The sequence below is a fragment of the Falco cherrug genome, chromosome 7 (genome assembly GCF_023634085.1).
Source record: "Falco cherrug isolate bFalChe1 chromosome 7, bFalChe1.pri, whole genome shotgun sequence".
In the NCBI taxonomy this organism is placed as follows: domain Eukaryota; kingdom Metazoa; phylum Chordata; class Aves; order Falconiformes; family Falconidae; genus Falco; species Falco cherrug.
In genome coordinates, this window is record NC_073703.1 from 70134933 (window position 1) to 70156975 (window position 22043).

At 45.6% G+C, this 22043-nt stretch overlaps 2 protein-coding genes across 34 annotated transcripts in view; both read right to left on the reverse strand.

The window, feature by feature from the left end:
• The window catches only part of MADD (MAP kinase activating death domain), a 76917-nt gene extending 76623 nt beyond the window's left edge, over positions 1-294 (reverse strand). For all 28 annotated transcript variants that reach the window (XM_055716968.1, XM_055716966.1, XM_055716963.1 and 25 more), the window contains exon 1: positions 265-294. The gene's annotated coding sequence lies outside the window, so the exon portion shown is untranslated. The remainder of the gene's footprint in view (positions 1-264) is intronic.
• Positions 295-2695: 2401 nt separating this feature from the next.
• Positions 2696-22043, reverse strand: part of NR1H3 (nuclear receptor subfamily 1 group H member 3) — a 31895-nt gene continuing 12547 nt past the window's right edge. For 5 of the 6 annotated variants that reach the window (XM_055715375.1, XM_055715376.1, XM_055715372.1 and 2 more), the window contains exons 2-9: positions 15358-15605; positions 12318-12584; positions 8611-8819; positions 8167-8346; positions 7657-7756; positions 5993-6106; positions 5060-5154; positions 2696-4643 (exon numbers count right to left, since the gene is read on the reverse strand). In XM_055715375.1, the coding sequence (XP_055571350.1) occupies positions 4497-4643; positions 5060-5154; positions 5993-6106; positions 7657-7756; positions 8167-8346; positions 8611-8819; positions 12318-12584; positions 15358-15475 (1230 nt within the window). In that variant the 5' untranslated portion in view covers positions 15476-15605 and the 3' untranslated portion in view covers positions 2696-4496. Of the gene's footprint in view, positions 4644-5059; positions 5155-5992; positions 6107-7656; positions 7757-8166; positions 8347-8610; positions 8820-12317; positions 12585-15357; positions 15606-16887; positions 17076-22043 lie in introns of all 6 variants that reach the window. The other variant, XM_055715374.1, reaches the window with a different exon arrangement.

The window sequence follows — 22043 nt, forward strand, 5'->3', positions numbered from 1 at the left end:
CATCCCCCACGGAGGGCCCAGCCGGGCGGCTGCAGCAAGGCAGCGGGGGGAGCGGCGGGGCCCAGCCGCCCGCTGGCCGGTGCCGATCGCCTCAGGCGGCGCCGGCCGGGGACCGCGCTCCGCGCCCCGCTGCGCGACCCACGCGTCCCGGCGGTGGGGCGGGCGCCCCGCTTCTGACACGTGCGGCACGGGCAGGCCCCCTCCACCCCGCTGCCCCCGCCTACGGGCCGGCCCGCACGGGCACCCGGCCCCGCTCCCGCTCACCTGCCCCGCTACCGCCGCCGCCGCCGCCGCCTCAGCGCTCTGCGCCGCCCGGCCAGTTCCGCAACGAGCGCCAGGCGCGGAGCGCGCCACCGCCACCCGCGGGGAGGGAGGGGCGGAGCGAACCACTCGCACCCACGGCGGGGGGAGCCGCCTCACCAGCGGCGGGCGCCGCCGCTCCCCGCCCCGGGCCGGCGCTGAGAGGAGGGGGCGGGAAGCGCCCCCCGCCCCGGGGCTGCCGCGGCCGCAGGCTCTGCGACGGGCCGGGCCGCCGCCGCCATCCCGGTATCCGCCATCACAGCCAGCTGCTGGCGGGCGGCGCGGCGCGGGGCTGAAGGCAAGATGGCTGAGGGGAGAGCGGGCCGCGCGGCGCCCTGAGGGGAGCCTGGAGCATGGCGGCCGGGCGAAGCTGCCAGCGAGCTGCTGGCGAGCGGGGGGCGAGGGGCCGCGGCAAGGCCCGGCAGCGGGCAGCGAGGGAGCCGTGAGGAGACCTGGCAGCGGGGGTAGGGCCGGGCTCACACCCGCATCTGCTGGGCTGCTTGCTGGTTCGCTCCAGGTTTTGCGAGATTACCAGAGACTTGGGTTATTAAAAACTTGATACACGGCTTTTTCAATTCATTCCAAGCTCCTATCAAGCAGTACACCGCACAACCAAATCCATTCATTAACAAAACCGTTATTACTAAAACAAACCCCAAATGCAACCAAAACTACCGCAAGTATCCTGATGGTTTGGAAAAACAAACAAAAACTACACAAAACGGTGAAATACTTGATTCGATATTCCACATCTATACTTCACCTACTGCAGGGAAACAGGATTTCAGAAATACACCCATGGTGAAATACTTGATTCGATATTCCACATCTACACCTATTGCAGGGAAACGGGATTTCAGAAATACAACCATGGTGAAATACTTGATTCGGTATTCCACATCTACACCTATTGCAGGGAAACGGGATTTCAAAAATACACCCATCTTTCCTTCCTCCCCCTGTGGATCTGGATAGACGCTGAGCAAACAGCTGTTGCGTAAGGCTACGGCCATGAGGGAGTGCCTCCCCAGGCTGTGGTTCCAGCCTGCCGTGCTTTTTCCAGCGGCCAAGCTAGTGAAATTAATTTGAAGCACACAGAGTACAGAGACCTGGAGCGGCAGGACAGAGTCTCAAGCCCAGGTAGCGTTTTCCAAATATAAAAGTACAAAGGGCCGGTGACCTCAGAGAAGGTTCTTCCTCCACACCCGCTTCCTTCAGCTCCCTGGACTAACCTGGGAAGCTGCCGCTGGTGAAAGAAAAACCCTAATTCTGTACTGATTTGCACTTTAAAAAAAAAAAAAAAAAAAGAGAGAGAGAGAGAGAAAGAATGTGAATATGTAAACAAGGAGCTTATATTTGATTACATAATGAAAAGGGATGGAGAAGCCAAAGCCAGGGAAATCACCATTTTCACCACTGCCATCAACAGCAGCATCATGGGTTGTACCTTGCAAATCCCTCAAATTCACATGCAGTTTTTCTCTTCAAATTAATAAAAATTAGATGCAGCTCAAAAATGTCAAAAACTAAGCTAAAAATGAAGCTGCAGCTTCACTGCCACTGCCTCTTCTGACTATTGACAGCCTCATTCTTTAGCAAATCCTTGGAGTAGGGCCCAGCCACCCTCTAATCCACAGAGGGCTGGCTTGAGCTCTTGAGCTCTGCTCATTACTCCCTACCTCATACCCTGCTGCAGTCTCCTATAAGCCTATTCCTATTCCCTCTTCCTCTGGTTTAGTAATTTCCAATTTAAATTTTATACTCTGCAGTAATGCGGAGGCTTCAGCAGATAGCCTGTGGCATGGAGCCCTGCTGAATCCACAATTATTTTCCTTTCCCACTGTGGCAGGGGATCATCAAGGCTTCGGCAGCAGCTCATGCTGGACAGCTCTCTGCTTCCCCCTTCTCCCTTGGAGGTATTGTCTATGGACAGCTACTCCTGTTGCTTCTGCTATGCTCATCATTTCTCATGCGTTCAATCCAGGTATCAGCTACAATCCTGCTGAAACCCGACTGCCAGGGGCACACTGGACTCCTGTTTCGATTCTAGCAAGCCACAACATGCAGAAAATGGAGCAGAGCACATGGAATAAAAGGGTTAAATTCTGAATGTAGCTGTACAAATCACAATGAGTTTTGTATGGATAATTCATGGTCTTCATGACATGCGTTTAATCCACTTAACCTATTTGCCAGCTCTGGCACACAGCAAGGTACATAGCAAGCTAAAATCTCCTACTAGAGGCCAAAATAAACTGCCTGGGGTTGCACTGCTATTTTTCTTCCCCACCACTTCTCCCCAACCTACATACTCGCTTTCTTACTAGCTTTAAGCTTGTTACATCAAGGACTCATTCCACCCTCCTCCAGTCTAATGACAACACATCAGAGAATGTCAAAATCCCATATTAGGCTTTATTCTTTTATATAAACATTAACATTTCTCAAACAGATTAGTTAAAAATACAGATTTAAACAAGAATTTTTGCAATTGCAATGAGTTATAAAAAACAACAGATTATTTTACAGATTGTTACAAGTGCTTTACAAAGGTGCAGAGTGAAGGCCAGTGGCAGGGGACCAACCTCAAGTGCAAAATGGACACGATACCCTCACCACGGGCATAGCGCTCAGATACACAGCCAAAAATAACAAACAAACAAACAAACAAAAAAATCGAGCCATGTGAACCTAGGCTCTTGGGATGCTCACCGGGCAAGCAAACATAGACCCTTATGACAGAGAAGACTCATGAGACCAAGCCACCAGAATACTTAAGGTTACATCTCTGAGATCAGCCATAAGATGCTGCTTCTTGGAAAATAAGGAACATGTTTTGCAACAGTATATTTCTCTTCTGTCAGACAAGATATTGCTGTAAATCCTAGAATACTTACGGATGTGGATATATAAGAACTTGGGGCATAAATCCAGTGTGGACTTCACAGTGCCCAAAGTGAAGAAAGGATACAACACCCAAGGAAGTGTCCTTCTAAAGCAGTTGGTACTTCTCATACAAAAGGGACCTCCATATCCCATGACTGTCACTAAAACCTTGAGCAAGTACCTTGGAAAGACTTTGGCAAAAGGAAGAAGACGCAAGTGGATCTGGTTATACCCAGTATTCCTGCAGCCCATGATCTGAGAGTTGTGCAGCCCATAGCTTACGCAATGCCCACATATTTCACTGAATGCAGTGTGTCCTCTTCTTCTTGGCCGATACATCTTCACACCCACCTTGGAACACATACCACATCCCCCAGATTCTTGGAAGTTTTTAAGAGCCTTCCACCACACCTACCTTGCCTAGGTACCAGTCCCTCCCACCTATCTTTCCTCTATTCCACCCCTAAAGATAAAAATCTACGCCCTGATGTCTTTTGAACTAAAGTTTTCCAGCTGTTAGCAAATCAAAGGTAAAGTGAGCTGGCTGAGAACCACCATGAAATAAAACTGCCATGTGTTACATTAAAAAAAACCACTACTTAATGCCTGACATCTTTCTGATGTACAAATGTTCCCTACCCAGAGGGCCTCCCTGTTAGATGAAGGGCACTACACATTACAGGAATTGTTTTTCCAAAGGAGGGCCGGAAAGAAAGGGCAGCTCTAGAGATGAAGTCTCATAATAAAGAAATAACAGCTAACTTCTCTTGCAATCGTTGTAAAGGGCAGCACATATAAGAGATTTTAATTGCAGGAATCCCAGTGAAACCCCTAGAACATCCACATTGACTTCCCTGAGCTCCTCAGATCCAGGTACACTGGGGACCCTGCAGAAGCCTTTTGAGCTGGGTTACTCTCAGTAGAGTTTGGCAAGTTTCTGCAAATTCATTTTCATAATCAACAAGAGAGGAGAGGATCAACGAGCAAACCCTCAGGACATGCTTAGAGAAGAGAAAGACTCTGAATAAAGAGGTGTATGTGTGTGGGGGGAAGGTCTTCATTTCTACCGTTTTCAGATGTTTCATGTTACTCCTTTGGGGTATGGGCACTACACTGAAACCAACCCCCCCACCTGATCTACCCCAGCTGCCTCCTGCGCAGTCTCATGACAACACTGAAACCCCAGGCTCATCACTCCCTGCACTGCCTAGCCCAGAGTTCAGTGCTCTGGAGAGGGGAGGCTGGCTTCTCGTTAGCAAAGGCTGGGAGATGGCTTTATGTCGGTACGTCAGTGCCCTGGGAGCATGCAGTCACTCATGCACATCCCAGATTTCTGAAAGCAGGGGTGGGAGTTTCTTGTCCTGCAGCCGAAGGGCAAACACCTGTTCGGAGTGGACACTACTTAGTGTCCGAAGACTGACCAGCTTCATTAACATCCGTGGAAACATCAGGCGGTCCTGCAGAGTCAGACAGACAGACAGGTGGTTAATAAATTCACACTAAAATGTTGTTGAAAAAACAAACAAAACAAAATTACCACACCAGATGATGCATTGTAACAACAATCCTCACTTTCTCTAAACCTGGCATTCTCCAGGAAGCAACAGTGTGGAGGAACTCTAGTACTACACCATGTCCCAAAACTCCAGACTTTCCATGCTGGCTAAACTATGGAACATGATACAGGGCAGCAGGCTGTGACAGCTCACAAATCCTGCCTTTACGGCTACTACCAAACAGCCACAGAAGGGAAGAGCAGGACAGTACAGACACCAAGAGACCCGGTACAGACAGTACTGCAGGAACTGTGCCTGCATAAACACGTTAAAATCAATTTACATCATTGTTGGAGATGTTCTGGTCAGGCACTTACATTTGGTCTGTTGATGCAAATGTAAGAATGAAGGGCTTCCACATAGGTGTGCTGCAGCCTCTCCACCAGGGACTGGTCCTGCACATTCGGTCGGTCTGTCAAAAAGGCAGGTTAGAAGTAAGCGGATTGATGCAGGCAGCTTCACTAGACTCGACATCCCTGCCTAACCCCAGTCCCTCAGTAGGGTCTCTCCCTAAAACCTCATCTAGCATTCGTCCAGCACAGCTGGGAGAGCCATCTGTGACTGCAGCAACTATGCCAGTTTTCTGTAGCTGTTATTACTCGGTGATGTCTACTGCATGTGGGGAGTCTGATCCAACTCCTGTAGGGGTGGAAGGTTAGAGAGACCAAATAGCACTATGTAAGTGTGTGTGGTCTCACATTCCCGTCCCAGTGAAGATGAGAAGCTACCCATTCAGGAGGGAATGGGAAAGTCTCTCCAGCAGCTAAGCCAGTTAGAAAAATTTAAAAAAAAAAAATTTAAAAATTCATCTTTCAGGTCACAAGACAGAAAACAGAAGTAAAGACGAAAGATGGCTTCTTGGCAAAGCCTTGTCCTGGCCCAGAGTGGTACTGATCTCACATCCAGAGTAAGAGATCAAGCATCACTTAACCAGTAGATGTCACTCACGTTGCGTGACCAGAGGAGATACCAGAGACATGCCAAACCAGCAATTTCTAAGTGAGAAAGGATACATGTTGGCTGATTTTTCTATACACTTTTCCAGCAGTGGGGAATCAGATTTCCTCTGGAGGTGGCACTAGAAAATTCAGAATATAATGAATACCCTAAGGAGAAGTAGTAACATCCTCCCTTTATCACTAGACCCTATACAGCCTCTACTACTCCTCTTCAGCTTGTGACCTTCCTCAACTCTACTTTCTTTGCCCTCTGACTCACTGCTGCAGCTCTTCAGATCTCCCTGGATTTACCTGCAGAGAAAATGTTGATGGCGATTAAAAGTGCATATTCAGCATCGTTGAGTTGTAGCTCATTCATTCCCTTTGAGAACTCAAAGATGGGGTTAATGAACTCGAACTGCAGACCTGCAACAGAAGAGAACAAGGTGAGGCAATGGCAATTGTCTGCTCTCCCTCTCTCTTCCTCCCTCCCACAGAATAAGCTACCAGAAACCCACTGCAGTACGCCAGGGAGGGGGGAGGGCAGGCAGGCAGGACAAACTCCTTACGTTACGTTCCAAGTGCGGCTGAAACCTCCCTTTACGTCCCACCACTACAGGCGAGCACCAACAACAGTGGCTGAGGAGTCAGGCTCTAACTGTAAAGTGATGCTATTTGTAGGTTGTCTTAGAGCCTTCAATGCCCCACAGCACATTACTAGGCAACAGCTAAAGGAAGACGACATCAGCCAAGCCCATCAAAAACTCAGAAGCCCACAAACGCATCTGTACTTTCTGTTCTCATACCATCACCTCCTTCAAACCCAGCAGCCTTCTTGCTTTCAAAGGAAACTTTAAGCCCATGGTCCAGATTCACCTGCAGTCCATCTGAGCTGAAAATATGCAGTTCCAAGGAGTCTGAACTATGCCATTTCCTTCAGCTCAAAAAGCTGGGAGAGCTGAGGCAGAGCCTGACTTAGGTTTCCAATCCCTCTGATAAATGCAGTCAGGCAGAAATGCACCGATATTTATTGTCGTAACATACAAAGGCCACTGTCAAATCAGGTCTTTGTGCTATGTGCTATACAATCATGCTGAAAACTTTAGTCCCTTCACCCAAAACAGCATCCAAGTTTCTAACTTCCTACAGTACAACCACATCAGAGAAGGACAAACAAGATAAAGGGAATCTTCTGAGTGCCTCATTTTTGCCTTCTAATAATCTGAAGAAAAGGCTACCCAGGAAGAGCACCAAAGAGGAAAGTTTTTATAAAAGCCATCTCTAGTATAAATGGTTAAATAGCTACCCAAGGAATCAAAAAATGACATGAAGAAAAGCCAGTCTCATTTTCAGAAATGCTGAAGATACACACTTCTTGTTACTTCATCTGAAAATACAGACACTCATTGCTCCTGGAAAAACAGACTTCCAAAATCCCATCATCACAGGCTGTCATATACTAACTGATGACATATCTGAAGCACCCTGCAGGGATCTTCACTGCACAGGATAGACTTCGTATCAACCATAATCACACTAATGTTATCACTCAAAGCATGTATCCAGATTAGCAAGTGATATACTCGCAAAGGAGAGAAGCCTAGGGTTTGATTTGTTGTGAGCTGATACAGCTCTAAGACTGCACGTCCACATCAGATCTCTACCAGCAAGGAAGTTCACACCAGCTGCTAGCCCAAGAGTGCACTATTACAGCTAGATTTTCAGGTTGTTAGAGTTCTAATTTTCCAAAGCAAGTTCACACCTAAAAAAAAAACAAACATAAGAACTGAGCTACTATCACATGTTAAAAACAAAAAAAGTTTTGTGGGGCTGTTGGTCTGGTCCTGTTCTAAACCTCTCACCTGTGACCTCAGCTTTAAGGTCCCACATACTATTTCCAGCAGTCCACATTAAAAAGGAAAAGAGGAAAGAACACAAGACACGGGGAAGGAAGAAACATCAATCTAATGCACCACCTGCTTTGGCAAAATCATCCCGATTATAGCTCAGGTCCTTAAGAAATGTGATGCTCTCAATCTCTGGATTGTAGCGCCGAGATGTCTCCAACAGCATCACCTGAAACCAGAAACATATGTACTTGACTTGAAAAAAGGAAAGACCATTGTAACATTGATCATTCACTGAGTGTTAGAGCATCTCTGAAAACAAAAAACAAACAACAAACAAAACCCCTCCAAGCAGTTTCTCTCAGAATGCTTAAACATTCCAAGGTAAATTCTGCTGCATCCTGTGTGGTGCCTGCTTCTGGGAAGGGGGAAATACCTGCTTTCCCACTACCGAGGCTCTTGCCTCATTCTCCTCCATGGCCCTTTGCCAGCATAGCCTGGCACTGCAGTAATGGTCCCATAGCTGAGGTCCTTCAGCCTGCCGTCCCAAAAAAAACGGGATGAAACCAGTCCTCCAGGTGGGTACTCCAAATTCTTTCATCTCTGCCACTATGTACTGTGGTGAAGCCAAACTCTCACCTCTATGGTAGATGTCTTCAATAAAGCGATCTGATCTTCCCTGGTGAGCTCCAGGAAGCCAGGTAGTTGCTTGGCAAAGTCCACAATCTCTTGCACAGAGATAATTGCAAGTTCTGTGAAGTGAGCAAAACGCTGCTGCCTTGCTTCACGGTTATTAGGGTCAGGAACTTGGGGCCATGGCTGTGGGAATGGGAAGAGACAGCTTATATATATTTGAAAGATGGAGCCAGAGCAGAAAGATGAGAAGATGAAGTGAACAGAGAAAGAAGCATGAGACACATTGGAACATCATCCTTGGCTATTCTTTCTATTCTGCTATTGTACAGAACTTCAGCCCACAAATGCAATGCTAAAGTATCTCTGTTCTCCCAAATGATTTATCCACAACCCCGACTTCCCAAACTTCACTTTTTCTTAATTTGGGTACACTGGTAGAGTTTTTACCGTCACTTTGAGCCTGTCTGTGAATGAGCGTTGGTTGCACTGCTGTTGAGCGGCCACAAGCTTTTTTATCATGTTCAACTGTTCAGGCGTCAGTTTGTGGGAAGGGCTTGGTGGATTCGGAGGATTTGGACGCACCACAACTGTCCGAGCCTGATCATCTTCCTGCTTCTTCAGTTTCTTCAGTCGGATCTGCTCTTCAGACAGAACATCTAAAGCAGGAATAGCCAGAGATCAATCATGACATAGGAGCACACTGGAAACCACCCAAAACACAGGGCAGCATGCTGTGGATGGAGAGGCAGAGATCACAGCTGCCTGTATCTGGCATATCAGAGTGTACACAACAGACAGCAATACTTATCGTTTGTTTCTCTCTCTTTTCCCCACTTTAAGTTGTTCCATTGCCTTTCTTTTAATCATACTGTCAGGCAAAGTGCTCACAGAGGGCAGAAGCTCCCTTCATGATGCCCTGCAGATCTCAGAAAGACAACAGCGACTTTCCCATTGAACAATTCCCCAAAATGTCATGTTGTAACAGATTCCAACAGGTGCTCTCTTCACATGCCATGGTGTGTCCATTGTATTTTATATTATCCTGCCATTGTGTTTTTTTGCCGATATTGCTAAAGTAACAGCTTGCATCATTTCATCTTCCTCTTGACAGGTCAGAGAACTGGATGGAGTTCAAGAGCAAAAGGAAAATTTTCTACAGAGCCCATCTGCAGGAGACCGTAGAGCAGCAGCATACGGCAAGATGGATAATAAAAGCACAGCTCGGTATAAAACGTACTGAACACCACAAGTCCTTCAGGAGTAGGGCTAGAAGTTTCCTTCAGTCATGAAGTCAAAGGATGTACCATTTAGATGTAACATTGTAAGGAATAAAACAACTCAGAGGCACATGTAGTGAAAAATCTTATTGGGCCAACTGCTCATTAGCTAATTTAAATGCAAAAACCTGTTAACAGCGTGTAACTAAATTAACTGAAGAATTCCTTGATTCAGACATAGAGGAGATTTGTTCTCTTTTTAAGTCAAAGCTGCAAAAACTATCTGCAAGCTGCATCAACCAACCAACTAACCAAGGAAACTACCAGACATACCTGGATTCAAAATTATCTTCAAGAGAATCATCCTGCGAGTCAGTGATGAACGAACAAAAAGCAGAAAAGGGACTGACTGGAAAGAAACTCCAAATGTATCTTCAGGAACAAAGACGAAAAAAATCAAGTTTGATTTTTCAAACAAGATTTTTAAAGTGCTGAAAGATTCTTTGGCCATTTTTTAAGCACAGGTAGCAAGGAAACCTGGCTGCTACAGAGGAAGGCAGGCCCCAAAGCTGAACAAGTAGATGCTTGCAGTTCTTAAAAGAATCATGTTAAACATGAAGACAAGAAATGGAGAACTACTGTGAGAGAGCATTCTGAAATATAGAGTCCACGGGATTGAAGGAAAAGATGAAGAACACAGCACACTCAAACTAAGAGTAACCTTTATCCCCAACTTCCAACAGGGAGGATGTGCACACAGGTACACACACAAGCAAAAATTACAACTCTTAACAGCAAGGATGTTCAAATACAATTACCAAATTAAGGGGGAATGTGTAAGATTAGAGAATGCTAGTCACAGTGCTTAAAAAGGGAAGTAATTGATCCAAGGAATTACAGTCCCTCACCTTGGGACTCAGATGTACAAAGAACTCATAGCAGAGTAACAAGTTACCAGATATTACTGAATCTGGAAAACTGCCTATGTGCAAGCCTCTACACCATGCTAAATTCAAAGCAATCCAAGTTACTTGGTTTTCCATGAAGGAACTATTTAACCTCATGGTTCACACTGGCTTAAGAACAATAAACTGCCCATGAATAACTTCAGTCTGGGAATTAGAAGAATTTTTCTAACAATTAATAGAGGGAAGTTCTGGAATGACCTTCCAAGTGAAACAGCTAGAGAAAAAAAGCCCTCAATTTTTGTTAAGATTAACAAGACAAATTTGCAGTGGAGATGTCCTGGTTTCAGCTGGGATGGACTTACCTTCTTAGGAGCTAGTGCGGCACTGTGCTATGGCTTTGATGTGAGACTTTTCAGTTCCTCAGGCCTTGCTAGCAAAAAGGCTGGAGGGGCACAAGGAATGGGAGGGGACACAGCCAGCGCAGCTGACCCGAACTAGCCAAAGAGGTATTCCATACCATGGGACGCTGTGCCTGGTATATATACCCAGTGGGATGGCCAGGGCAGGCAGGTCATTGCTCGGGGACTGGCTGGGTATCAGTCAGTGCGCAGTGACCAGTTGCACTGTGCACCACGTGTTCCTTTCTTCCTTTCCCCCTGATGTTATTCTTTCCCTTCCCCTTTTCATTACAACTGTTACTGTCATCATTGTTATTACTGTTCTTTCATTCTTACTCTGTTTCAATTATTAAATTGTTCTTATCTCAACCCTGGAGTTTTACATTCCTTTCCAACTCTCCTCCCCATCCCTTGGGGTGAGGGGGGAGTGAGCGAGTGGCTGCGTGGTACTTAATTACCAGATGGGGTTAAACCACAACAGGAGATTACAGCATTGACAAGAACTGCCAAGCACTTGCTCATAACAACCCAAAAATTTCTTTTGGCCTGATTTTCCTGAGCTGTCTTCAACATAAGACAATGAGTAAATGCAGAAAAACAGTGATGCTCCCTGGTACCTGTCTGCAACAAAAGAGTAGCAAGGTGGACAGGCAGCCTTACTACATAGCTTTTCAAATACATCTGTTTTGTTCCTCCTGGAAGCAGGGGGAAATGGAGCAAAGACAGCATACATAATGCTGCTACAAACCAGTGTGAAAAAGATACTGATTATGTATGTTAGGTGTGCCATGTTTCATGTTGAGAAAAAATGAATAGCGTGTTTCCTTGGTGCAGCTCAGTGGGACTTTGTTTTTTGCAGAAGTATTTTCATAGAATGTTTCTGCAATACACCCTGTTCCTCTCCGAGTGCTGGATGTCAGAAAAGGAGATTCACACAGATTAAACATTAACTGAGCATCCGTTTGATTGATCTGGGCCAGCAAAGGGATGAAACCTGGATGCCTTGGCTGTGGAGGGCTGTTCCCAATGTGTGAGGAGGAACGTTGTTGAACACTCAGAAACAGCAGCCTTATGGCTTATGTAAGGGGAGGGGAAAAAGAAAAAAAAAAAATGTTTCACTACAGGGAACAATGAGATTGGGTCTGCACAAACACAGCAACACAGCTGCAGTACTGCGGTGCTGCCCTTGACCTCTGTCACAATCTCCCAATGTGAGGCAAAGGAAAAGTGCCCGTCGCTCTGCTGTTCAAGGAGCACGGTGCCCCACCTTGCAGTCCCGATCACAAGACAGACAGAAGCTCAAGTTTATCGATACAGTTGACGGCATACTGCGGAATGCATAACTCTTAGTTGTGAGTCTTTCCTCTTGTGTTATGTTCCACGAGCTCTTACACGGAATACAGCAGGGCTGGGGCTCACAGCAGACCAGTGGTGTTCCACTAACAGCCTCACCTCTCCACGTGATCCCCGCTAAACTCTCGGTGACTCCCACACACGTTCCAGCATGCAGCCTGCACAGCTCACGTGTGACCCCCAAGCACCCACATCCCCCCCACCCCCCTTACAGCCATCGGTCCCCAGCCTGCCCCCAGCACACCTCCTGTCCCACCAGCACCGTTTCCTGCACTCACACTGCTCCCGCATGCCCGCCTCCTGGCACTTGCGCAGCCGGCACTCCTGACACTTGCGGCGCATGTACATGTCCATCTCGCACTTGCCGCCGTTCTTGCAGACGTACTGTGCACCCTTGATGACGCTGCGGCGGAAGAAGCCCTTGCAGCCTTCACAGCTCAGCACGTTGTAGTGGAAGCCGGAGGCCTTGTCCCCACACACGCTGCACACTTCATTTCCCAGCATCTTAGGGGCTGGGCCCTTCTTCCGCTTCAGGGGGGGATTTTCTACCAAAACAAACAATACCAAGGGAAAAAAAAAATAAAAATAAACCCAACACATGAGGGAAGCATGGTGTTTACAGCTGACTGTCCCATTTCTTACAATAACCGATACCCTCACTCAAACCCTCTCTCCCAAACACACGGATATAAAGATCAAGTCTCCCATTTCACAGCTCCCCACCTTCTGGGCAAGCACATCTCCTGCAACAAACCAACTATTTACATAACCCAAACGGTTTCACCTCAACTATATAAGCAGACATGGCTTCACAGTTTTTCCCCTCTAAAATAGGGTGAAAGAGCTAAAACACTCAGGCCAGACGTTCTTCTGCACTTCCCATCAGCAAAGTGACAGTTATGTTACCAATGCGAGAAAGACCTGCAAAAACTTGAGCTGAAATGCAAGACTGCAGAAAGTTATTTTCTTCAGAATTCACCTTGTTCTCCTACCTCTATTCTCTGCCATACTCGTGCACAAGGATAAGGAAAAATGGTTCAGCAGTCAGTGGTGACAGAAAACCAATGCTGAAAACTGTGACCCTATAAAAAGCAAACTGAGTAGGTAATCCCTGTAACTGGAACACTTGGGGAAACTGTCAAGACATTAGACAGCAGCTTCATGGATTTAGGGGCAATAAGCAGGCAAGCAGCACGCTGCACAAGCCCTGTGAACCTCTGGAACCCCAAAGCCATCATTTCTTCAAGAGTGCTCCCTGCTCCTAAAACTGAAGCACTCTGACATTCATCTACTAAATCTTGTTTTTCCATCTGAAATACAGAGCCTTCTCTACTGCCTCACATTTCAGATGGTCTTGTGCAGTAGCTCCCAGTTCCTCCTGCGCCGTTCTAATAGATCTTAACCTTGTCACTGGCTGTACGTTCTGAAAACGTCTTTGCCCTACTCCCACGTGTCTCACCTCAAGCATTCCAGCCAACTGCTTGCCAATGTTATTTGTGTATTCCCTCCCTATTAGCCATCTCTCCATTCCATTTAATTCTAGCCAAGTCGATATCTGACATGTCCTTCTGCACAGCTCATAATGCAAGTATTTTTCTGTATGTCAGATATTACAGATTCTTCTATGGCAGCTGTTCATAAAGCTTACCAAACAGCATGTCTTGGTAAGTCTCCAGATTATGTTTAGATATGCCTGGAAAGCCTTTACACTGGAGTTAACTCATAGGGATTGGTTTGCAGGACAAGGCTGCTGCATTTCCTGATCAGCATCAGGGTTACAATGGCATGTCTCATTTTCGTACGTATGGTTCCAATATCTATCTCCACTCTCAGTTACGCTCACTATTCTGCTCTAGTTCCTAAAATGGTAAACAGTTTTTGGTCAGCCTCAGAAATTATTATTAGTGTTCTTCACTACATATTGGTTTTCACAGTCTTAAGTATCTTGGTGTTGATTTTCAGTCCCATTGACTTCACAGACATCTGGAGGTTACTCATTTTGGCCTACACTTGTCATTGCAGACTGGACAGCAGGAAAATGTCATCAGAAAGGTTAAGTCCCTTGTTCTACTGTGTTTCTCTTCACACAATCTATTACCATGAGGAAGTTATGTAATGCCTACAGTTATTTCAAATTACTCAGTCTTCCGTGGTATTATAAATTAACTGACATAATAACTTTGTGGAGGCCTCAGATGTTCCTGTTTCTGAGGCACAGCAGAGTAATCTGGTGACTTCCACAAGATGAATCTGTCCATCATGTGGATTTCTTAGCTGCCTTTAAGATGTTACATAAACATCTGATTACCATTCCTGTGACTGCTTTATTGAGACAAATAGGCTTATTATCTGATCTATGCAAATTATCTTCCATCTCTGAACACTAACCATTTTAGATATATTACTTATTATTGTCATTTTCTGTAGACAAAGATAACACAGAAATAGTTTGAGATGTTTCAAGCACGAATGCCATCTCCGCACCTTTAGCTCTCATTAAGGTCCCTCCTACTTTGGTAGATCCCCTATTTAATAATTTTTTCCCCCCATAAGGCCTTTATCAATTGTTTTCTTCTCCTGTCCTCAAATCTGTATTAAGAACTTTTATTGGGTAATACCTCTTCACCTTTCAACTACTCTCTTTGTTTCTACTCTACTGCTGAGTCCTCACTCTGTATTCAGATTACATCATCTTTTTGTATCAGGGATTGCCCATTGCCTCGCTGTTCAAATACATATATTTGTCATATTTTCATTAAATTGCTGATATTAGGCTGGACACCACCCGTGCTTTCCTTTTTTTTTTTTTTCCCCTGTTATCCATACAGAGATGTTAAACTACATCTTCTTACAGTTTGAAAGTGTAGAATTGTGTCCCAGCAGCAATTATAACTGCAAAATCTCAGTTCTATTTCCTGATACTCTTAACCTTAGAAATGAGTAGGGGAAACTTTTACTGTCTTTCCATTATCTGCAAGAACCTATTATTTCTTTGCATCACTAACCCTTGTTAGTGTTGTCACCTGTAGTAAAGCTTTATTGTTCAGCAGCATATGGTAAGACTAACAAAAATAAATTAATTTTACTGCCACAGACCTAGGCTCTAGAAAGTCAAATAAGCAAAATATTCAACACAATTGCCACCTATAAACCAAATCATCTTCAGCTATCAATAACCAATTCTATTCTTAGACATTCTCTCCGAGTGCCTCAAGCACAGCAGAACTCGCCCTAAAATTTTGCTAAGTATCAATTCTGCTTGTAGCTGAAAGAATGGATAGCCTTTAGCTTGCATGGATTTAGTAAGTTCTTCCATACCTGTATGCTCAGGGGGGTTCTCCGAGCCAGGGAAGAGCGAAAGCCCTTCCTCCTCCATCTCAAAGACACTTGCCACCCGCTTCCCATGATCCTGTGTGCTGAGTTGAGTGGGACCCATGGAGGCCACACAGGAAGGGCTCGCTATAATCTCATCGCTGCAGCATTGTTACTGCTGAGCAAGAGGCCACAGGCGTCTTTCTTCAAGGTCTTTAGTTTCCCTCTCCTACTGAAAGTCCAAAAGGAAGTACCTGGGGAATAAAAGAAAAACAACACAGATGCAAAAGAGGCAAGAGTTCAACTGCTGAGCCTATTAACTCCCCAAGTCTCTTACAAGCCGCATCACAAGCAAGTTTCAAGATTTTGTTTCCTTAGTTATTAAAAGAGACAATTAACTTTGTTTTATCGATATTTATGCTCCTGAAGCAGTATTTTAACAAACTGTGGTAAAAGGTACAAGATTAGTGCACCCAGGTGCAAAACTGTCTTTTTATTGCCAAAATATTTATCAAAGCAGGATAAGTCTTCATTACTGCTAAGACCACCAGGGGACTTCAGCCCTGACCTTTCCAAGTGTGTAAGAGGGAAATTCCAGACTTTACAACCAGCGGCCTTTGTTAAAGCTTCCAGTAACAAACAGCTCATAGCTGCCAGCTGCCCTGGATTTTGTGGCATGTACTGCAGAGCACACAGAAAACCGTAAAAGCCAATTTTGATACAATTATTTAGCAAAAACTAAAAAACATTGAATTTCTCTATAATATCGGTAGCCAAAGGACATGCCAAAGATCAAGGATGTATCGAAGATGAGGATGACAAATCCTCCCCTCATCTACAGCAAGAAACTGAAAGCCAGCACCACACCTATGGGAAATGACCATCACGTCACACTCTGAAAACAGATTCACCACCCAGCCTTTGGAGGATACCTTTCTGGAACCTGGAAACCATCCTGAAAAGTGTTTTTATTATACAGCCCTAGCTTCACTACAGAAACTGAACCTGGAAAGGGAATCCAACCACTTTTTCCAAAAAGCCCCACCTGCACAGAAAAGGGCCTTACTGGGTTGACTGCACAGACATAGTGAAACTGATGCAAACTGCTAATGTAAACACCCCTAATCTGATTGAACATGCATTTGATCAGTTGATCTTAACTCAGTGATTTACCAGTGCAAGCTAAAGGGATTAACTGATTTAAAAAGCAACTACGTTAAAGGCCTGTACCAGTTTAACTTGAGTGATTGAGTTCAGGACTGGAAGCCTGCCACTTGCTGAAAAACAGGAGGTGACAGAATGCTGTGCAGCAGCCCAGATACAACAGCATCAGGTAAGCAGGGGCATGGCTCATACACTGCAGTGCTGGCTGGGAAGAGGCAGAGGACCACAGACCCACGTCCCTTCTTCCTGCCTGGGTATTTGGATCAGACAGTGCAACTTTTCTTAGAACGCCAAAGGCAAAGATGAAAGCAGTTACTTCCATGAACCACCCTCCCTGTACTCTAAGACAGTCGAGTATAAAAGCAGCCATACCATCAAGCCAACTGAGTTTCTGCCACCTCCCATTACACTGTGCCAGATAGTAGATGCAGGTGTTACAAACCACAGAGCATGTTAATTCACATGACCTTTGTAAACACAGCTTCAGACTGTACAAGGAACGTAGAGCTCCCTCCCCTTTGCTGCACACAGCCACCGAACTGCTGGAGAAACAGCTGCATCTAGGACAAAAGCAGTGACAGCAAATATGAAACTCAAAGCCGTATAAAGCAAGAAGTCCTGCTGTGGGAGACTACAACCGAACCGATGTGATTTGCAACCAATTTGAAGAGACTCACAGTCCTCAATGGAACAACACTGTTATTACAATCAACTTTTTTTAAAAAAAAAATAAGTGTCCACAATGAATCCTGCAGCGACCAAAAACCTTGTGGAAAGGCACAGAGCATCCGATGGAGATAGGAAGTTCAGTGAAACAAACCCAAACCCGACTTGCATTCCTAGTCCCATACAAGCTTCTCACTGATGCTGGTACCAGATGTTTGCAGACATGTTTGGGCACAAAACAAGAAAGCCAAGCGTACTGCCTCTGTGCATCTCCACATTCCTTTAAACCACGCAAAAGACTCGCTCAAACATTAATTATTGTGTAGAATGAATCACCAGCAGCAGTACCGCAGTAAATTTTCAAAGGAAGAGTTTGATCCCCCAGCTGAGGGACTGAGTGACAGTGCTTGACCCCACTGCCTTCAGTTCAGCGACGCAGGCACAACCGCCATGTATTCTGGAAAGCAAAAGAGGAGGGTACAGCCTGATGGGATTACAAAACTGTATCATCTGCAGAACCATACTGACATTGCAAGAGCGAAACTTGCTGTCAGCAGGACATCTGGAGCCCAAAGAGGAGTTTCTGCCAGACTGCAGACTTCCTGGCAATGTCCGAGAAGTCTGCATCTATCAACAGGGAGGGGAGTATAAATCCATGTGCACATCCAGGGCACGGTGAGGGGTAAGGCCTATTGGCCACTGTCTTCATGCTGTGAAACCAGCCCACACATTCCTACTTGATGCACCAGCCCTCCCAAAACAGAATGGGCCAGACAGGAGAGGCCTCTCGCCCTCTCTGCTCCTAAGACACAGCATTTTTTAGTTTTGTGGATGCAGAAACAGTTGCAGTCTGTGCAAAACTGACCTAACTACAAACAGCAGCGCTCTGGTGCTAGGTAAAGAAACTTAAACTAGCATTTTCCCCACAGGCACACAAGTGAGAGGCTGTATGACTAAGCCAGGGAGTTAGTTTTCAGCAAAATACATGAGGATTGTTTTCAAATGACTAAAAATCTTGTCGAGTTTTGTACTAGTAATCATGTTATTAGAGGTTCACATCTTCCAATTTGCACCACTACTTCAACTAAAAATGTAAAAGGGTGATGCAAGCCATAACTGCAAGAAGGAACACTGTCTTCTTGACATGATCTGCTGTGCTGCCTCCCACTGTCTGTCTCAACTCTTGTCAGTTTTAGAAACCAGGACTGGCCAAGTGACAAAAGATGAAGCAATCGCTTCTCTCTAATGCAGTGTCTAGAACACAGGACCTTGATGAGCAGACATGCTCCAGTGAGGAAGCACATACAGATGAAAGGCTGAGGGAAACAACTTGCTGCCAGTCCTTGCCGCCCATGTCTCGAGTAAGACACTAAACACTTCTGAAGCATGTCGCCAACAGCTTCACCCTACTCTCTTTCTTCTCTCTCCCTTTCTTTTCTGAAACAACAGAACAACTCGGGTATTTGATGGTCTCAAGATCAATGCTCCTGCAACAGAGGGTACTGGTTAACAGAGACCAGAGATGGCAGCCCTGGCTCTTGTACCTCATGCTAAGTGCCAGAAACATTTATCGCTTCCTCCAGCAACAGTCTCATCTCATCCCATTCCTTCAGCAGAGTCCTCTTCCAAGCCCAGCTCAAGCATTTGCACACTCCCCTCGAAGTCTTTGATCTGACCTGTCACTGACACAAAGCTACAGAATATACTTAATTTCTGTCCCATGTTCATGAATGTGCTATGACTGCATAGCACATAAAGAAACCAAATGACCCAAATGCAGTTACTGGGACACTTCTGCTAAATAGGTCTACCCTCTCCCTGGTATTCCCTGTTTGGTGTTTTTTAATGATCAGGATCCAGACCAGATGCAAGCACAACTCCTGGGGAAACTGTATTGTGGAGCACAGGAATAATCAAAGGTATAGCACAATGAGCCCTTTACCTCCAGTACTGGATGTTCAGAGAAAACAGTAGCTCTTAAGTTTGTGCAAGTCTCTGAGATCTTTCAAAACAGGATTTACTGGTCAGAGTCCCAGTGCTGTCAATTACAAAATCCTATAGCATTCTGCCAAGGGAAAATATACGGTTGTTTCAGTTCTGTAATGAATCACAAGCATGCACTCTGCAGCACGTCAGCATCAGCAGAAGAGACCTGACATTTGTATGCATACGTTAACATGACTGTGGCCATGCATCACACATCTGTGCGTCAACAGGACTGTGCCTTTTGCATGGGCCTAACGGGCTGTTGATGAACCAAGAAGGGCTATCTTTCAGAAGGACCTAAAGCAGGGATATAATTTGGCATTTTGGCTTCTAAATGTGTTCTGACATGCAGCATAAGTGCCGGCACCCAATCTGAATCCACCTCTCAAAGCTGGGCTCACAACAGTGCATAAGGGCCTCCACTGAAATCTAAACACACAACTCTCACAGTGGTGATGCTACCTCAGGTATCAAAAGCTGGCTGCACATTGAAGTGGCTAACAAAAAAACCTGTCGGATTGAGATTTCATAGGACCTACAGCACCAGCACAGAACTAAGCCCCTTAAGATCCACCACTGTTCCAATCCTTTCAGAAGGAGTTACCAATATTTTGTGACCTAATGCTCTTTCCATACCATCTCTGGTGTAGCAGCCGGAGTATTTTCACAAACCTTCCTGAGGAACCTTGTAGCTGCCTCAGAGAAACAAGAGCTATTTCCAGCTCATGTCGGCTCATTCCTCTTCCCTCCGCATCACCACATGTCTCAAGAAACGCTGAGCAGCTAGTATGTCTGTAAGCAGGGCAAGAAGTACACATGTAACAGGTTTCATATTAGGAAAAAGTTGAAGGAGAAACTTATACCTTTCAGGGCAGAAAAAGAATCCTATGCAAAACTGTCACTTCAAAAATGAAGTGATATTACATGTGCAAACTGTTAAAACTCATGAGGGAAAATAATCAACTTCAGATTGTCAGTGGGAGGGTCAAACCATGAAAATGTGTGCAAAGCAGTGCAACAGGATAGCATAAAAAATTATTTTGAACAGAATGCTTACAAAGAATGGAAAGAATGGTTCTGTAACTCTCAGGGAATGGAGACTAGCTCTGTGGCCCCGCTGTAAATCCCTGTCTACAGAGAACTGCAGAGAACTTGAAATCGCATTACCCATTTCAATCTCTCAGAAGCATAAAGACAACCACAAAGTGGAAAGAGTTTGCAGGCCACTGTCAGTCCCAAGCTGCTAAAAAAACCCAAAAACTACAGCCTCCCAATTGCTTTCACTTGCTGTTGAGCTAAGTTTCAGCTATGAGCAGCTGCCCAAGCGTGCAGCACTGGCGTGTGAGCCTTGCAAGTTGTTGCTACCTCTGCCAACTACGCAAGAAAGTCCTACCCGTCACTCCTGCCTACACAGCCTGCTCCTCAGGGATGGGCAGCCGCATTCTGGTCTCTTGCCCCCAGGTTAAGGGTCTTATTCCCACCGTTACCTCTCTAGCTCTGAGTTTCAGAGGTCCCCATTCTCCTTTTATTTCAACTTTTTACTCCTGCTGCTGCCCAGTTCCTTTAGTACCCATGACTTCCCTGACTTCTGACACAGCCTTTGTCCACACATTTGTCTCTTGCTTTGAACCAGTGCATCCCTGAGCTCTCATTGTGAAGACTTCCTTTAGCTTTGGTCTCAACACACAGCCTGTGTCTCCTTCCGAGGTCAGGTATGGATGCCACGGAAGAGTTCAGAGAACAGCTGCAAAAGTGACTAACAACTGTACAGATTAAAAAGGTGTCACTTGCTTGAAAGATTACTGCAAAGAGAAGCAGGAAGATGTAATGATGGCATATAGCAGGATCAAAGGCGTTACTCTGAAAGATGGTAAGCCTGAAAGGAATAGAAAGAAATCAAGGAAGGGAAAGTTGGGCTTTTACAGAAAAACACTCTAAAGGTGTCCCCCTAATTTTCCTTCCAAAATTAGAGCTTCTGTTACAACTGAAATGCAAAGACGCCTGCAGACACTTCTGAATCTGAACCTAATACAACTTAAGATGCTCTTGACTCACAGAACATGCTCCTATAAACAAACAATGGCAGCAACAGAAGTTCCAAGCCAGTTCCACCCTTCCTCAGGTAAAAAGGAATATAGGGCTGAAACAAACAAACGAAGAAGTCTCTCTCTCTCCACTGAACAAGTTGGTTAGCAAAGTGAATTAGGATCATAAGGTGCAATGGTACTACCAAACGGAATACCGTCATTCAGGGCCAAGTCAGCCCAAAGTACTTTTGCTTTGCTCCACATAAAAAAACCCCACACGCACAAATAACCAAACTCACTCTTTGACTATGATCTTCAGAGCACAGGATTTGCACCTTTCCTGCGCAGCCTGTGGATCCCCCCATTCTGGGAACAGGGCTTCCCGAATTGTACATCAGATGAAGACAGAATACAGATTCCAGTCCCACCTACAGGCTCTGCAAAGGAACTCCTCACTCCCACAGCAACTGTTCTGCAAGAAGTCAGCTCTTCTGTTAACATGCCTCTTCCAGCAGGAGATGCTCCCTCCCCTCTCACCTGCCTCTCATTATTCCTTGCCTGTCAAAGTCTGGGGTTTTGGTTTTGCCCTCGCCTTCACCTCTTGGTTCCTGCCTGATCAAAAGAGTGCCATGTCAACAGAAAGAGCAACAGGAAAAGAGAGCATACATGTGACTGCTTTCTGGGTGGGTAAGATCCTGAAATGGGCTGTGCCTTTCTGTATCCTCCCCTCCCTCTCTCCCAAATGCCAGATGCTGTTGGTCCTGCAGCTGAAAGGAGGAGAAAGGAGACGAGGTTACTGGAGTTCATTCCCACTGCACACAGGGCTGCTCTCTCTCTTCCAGTTTGCAT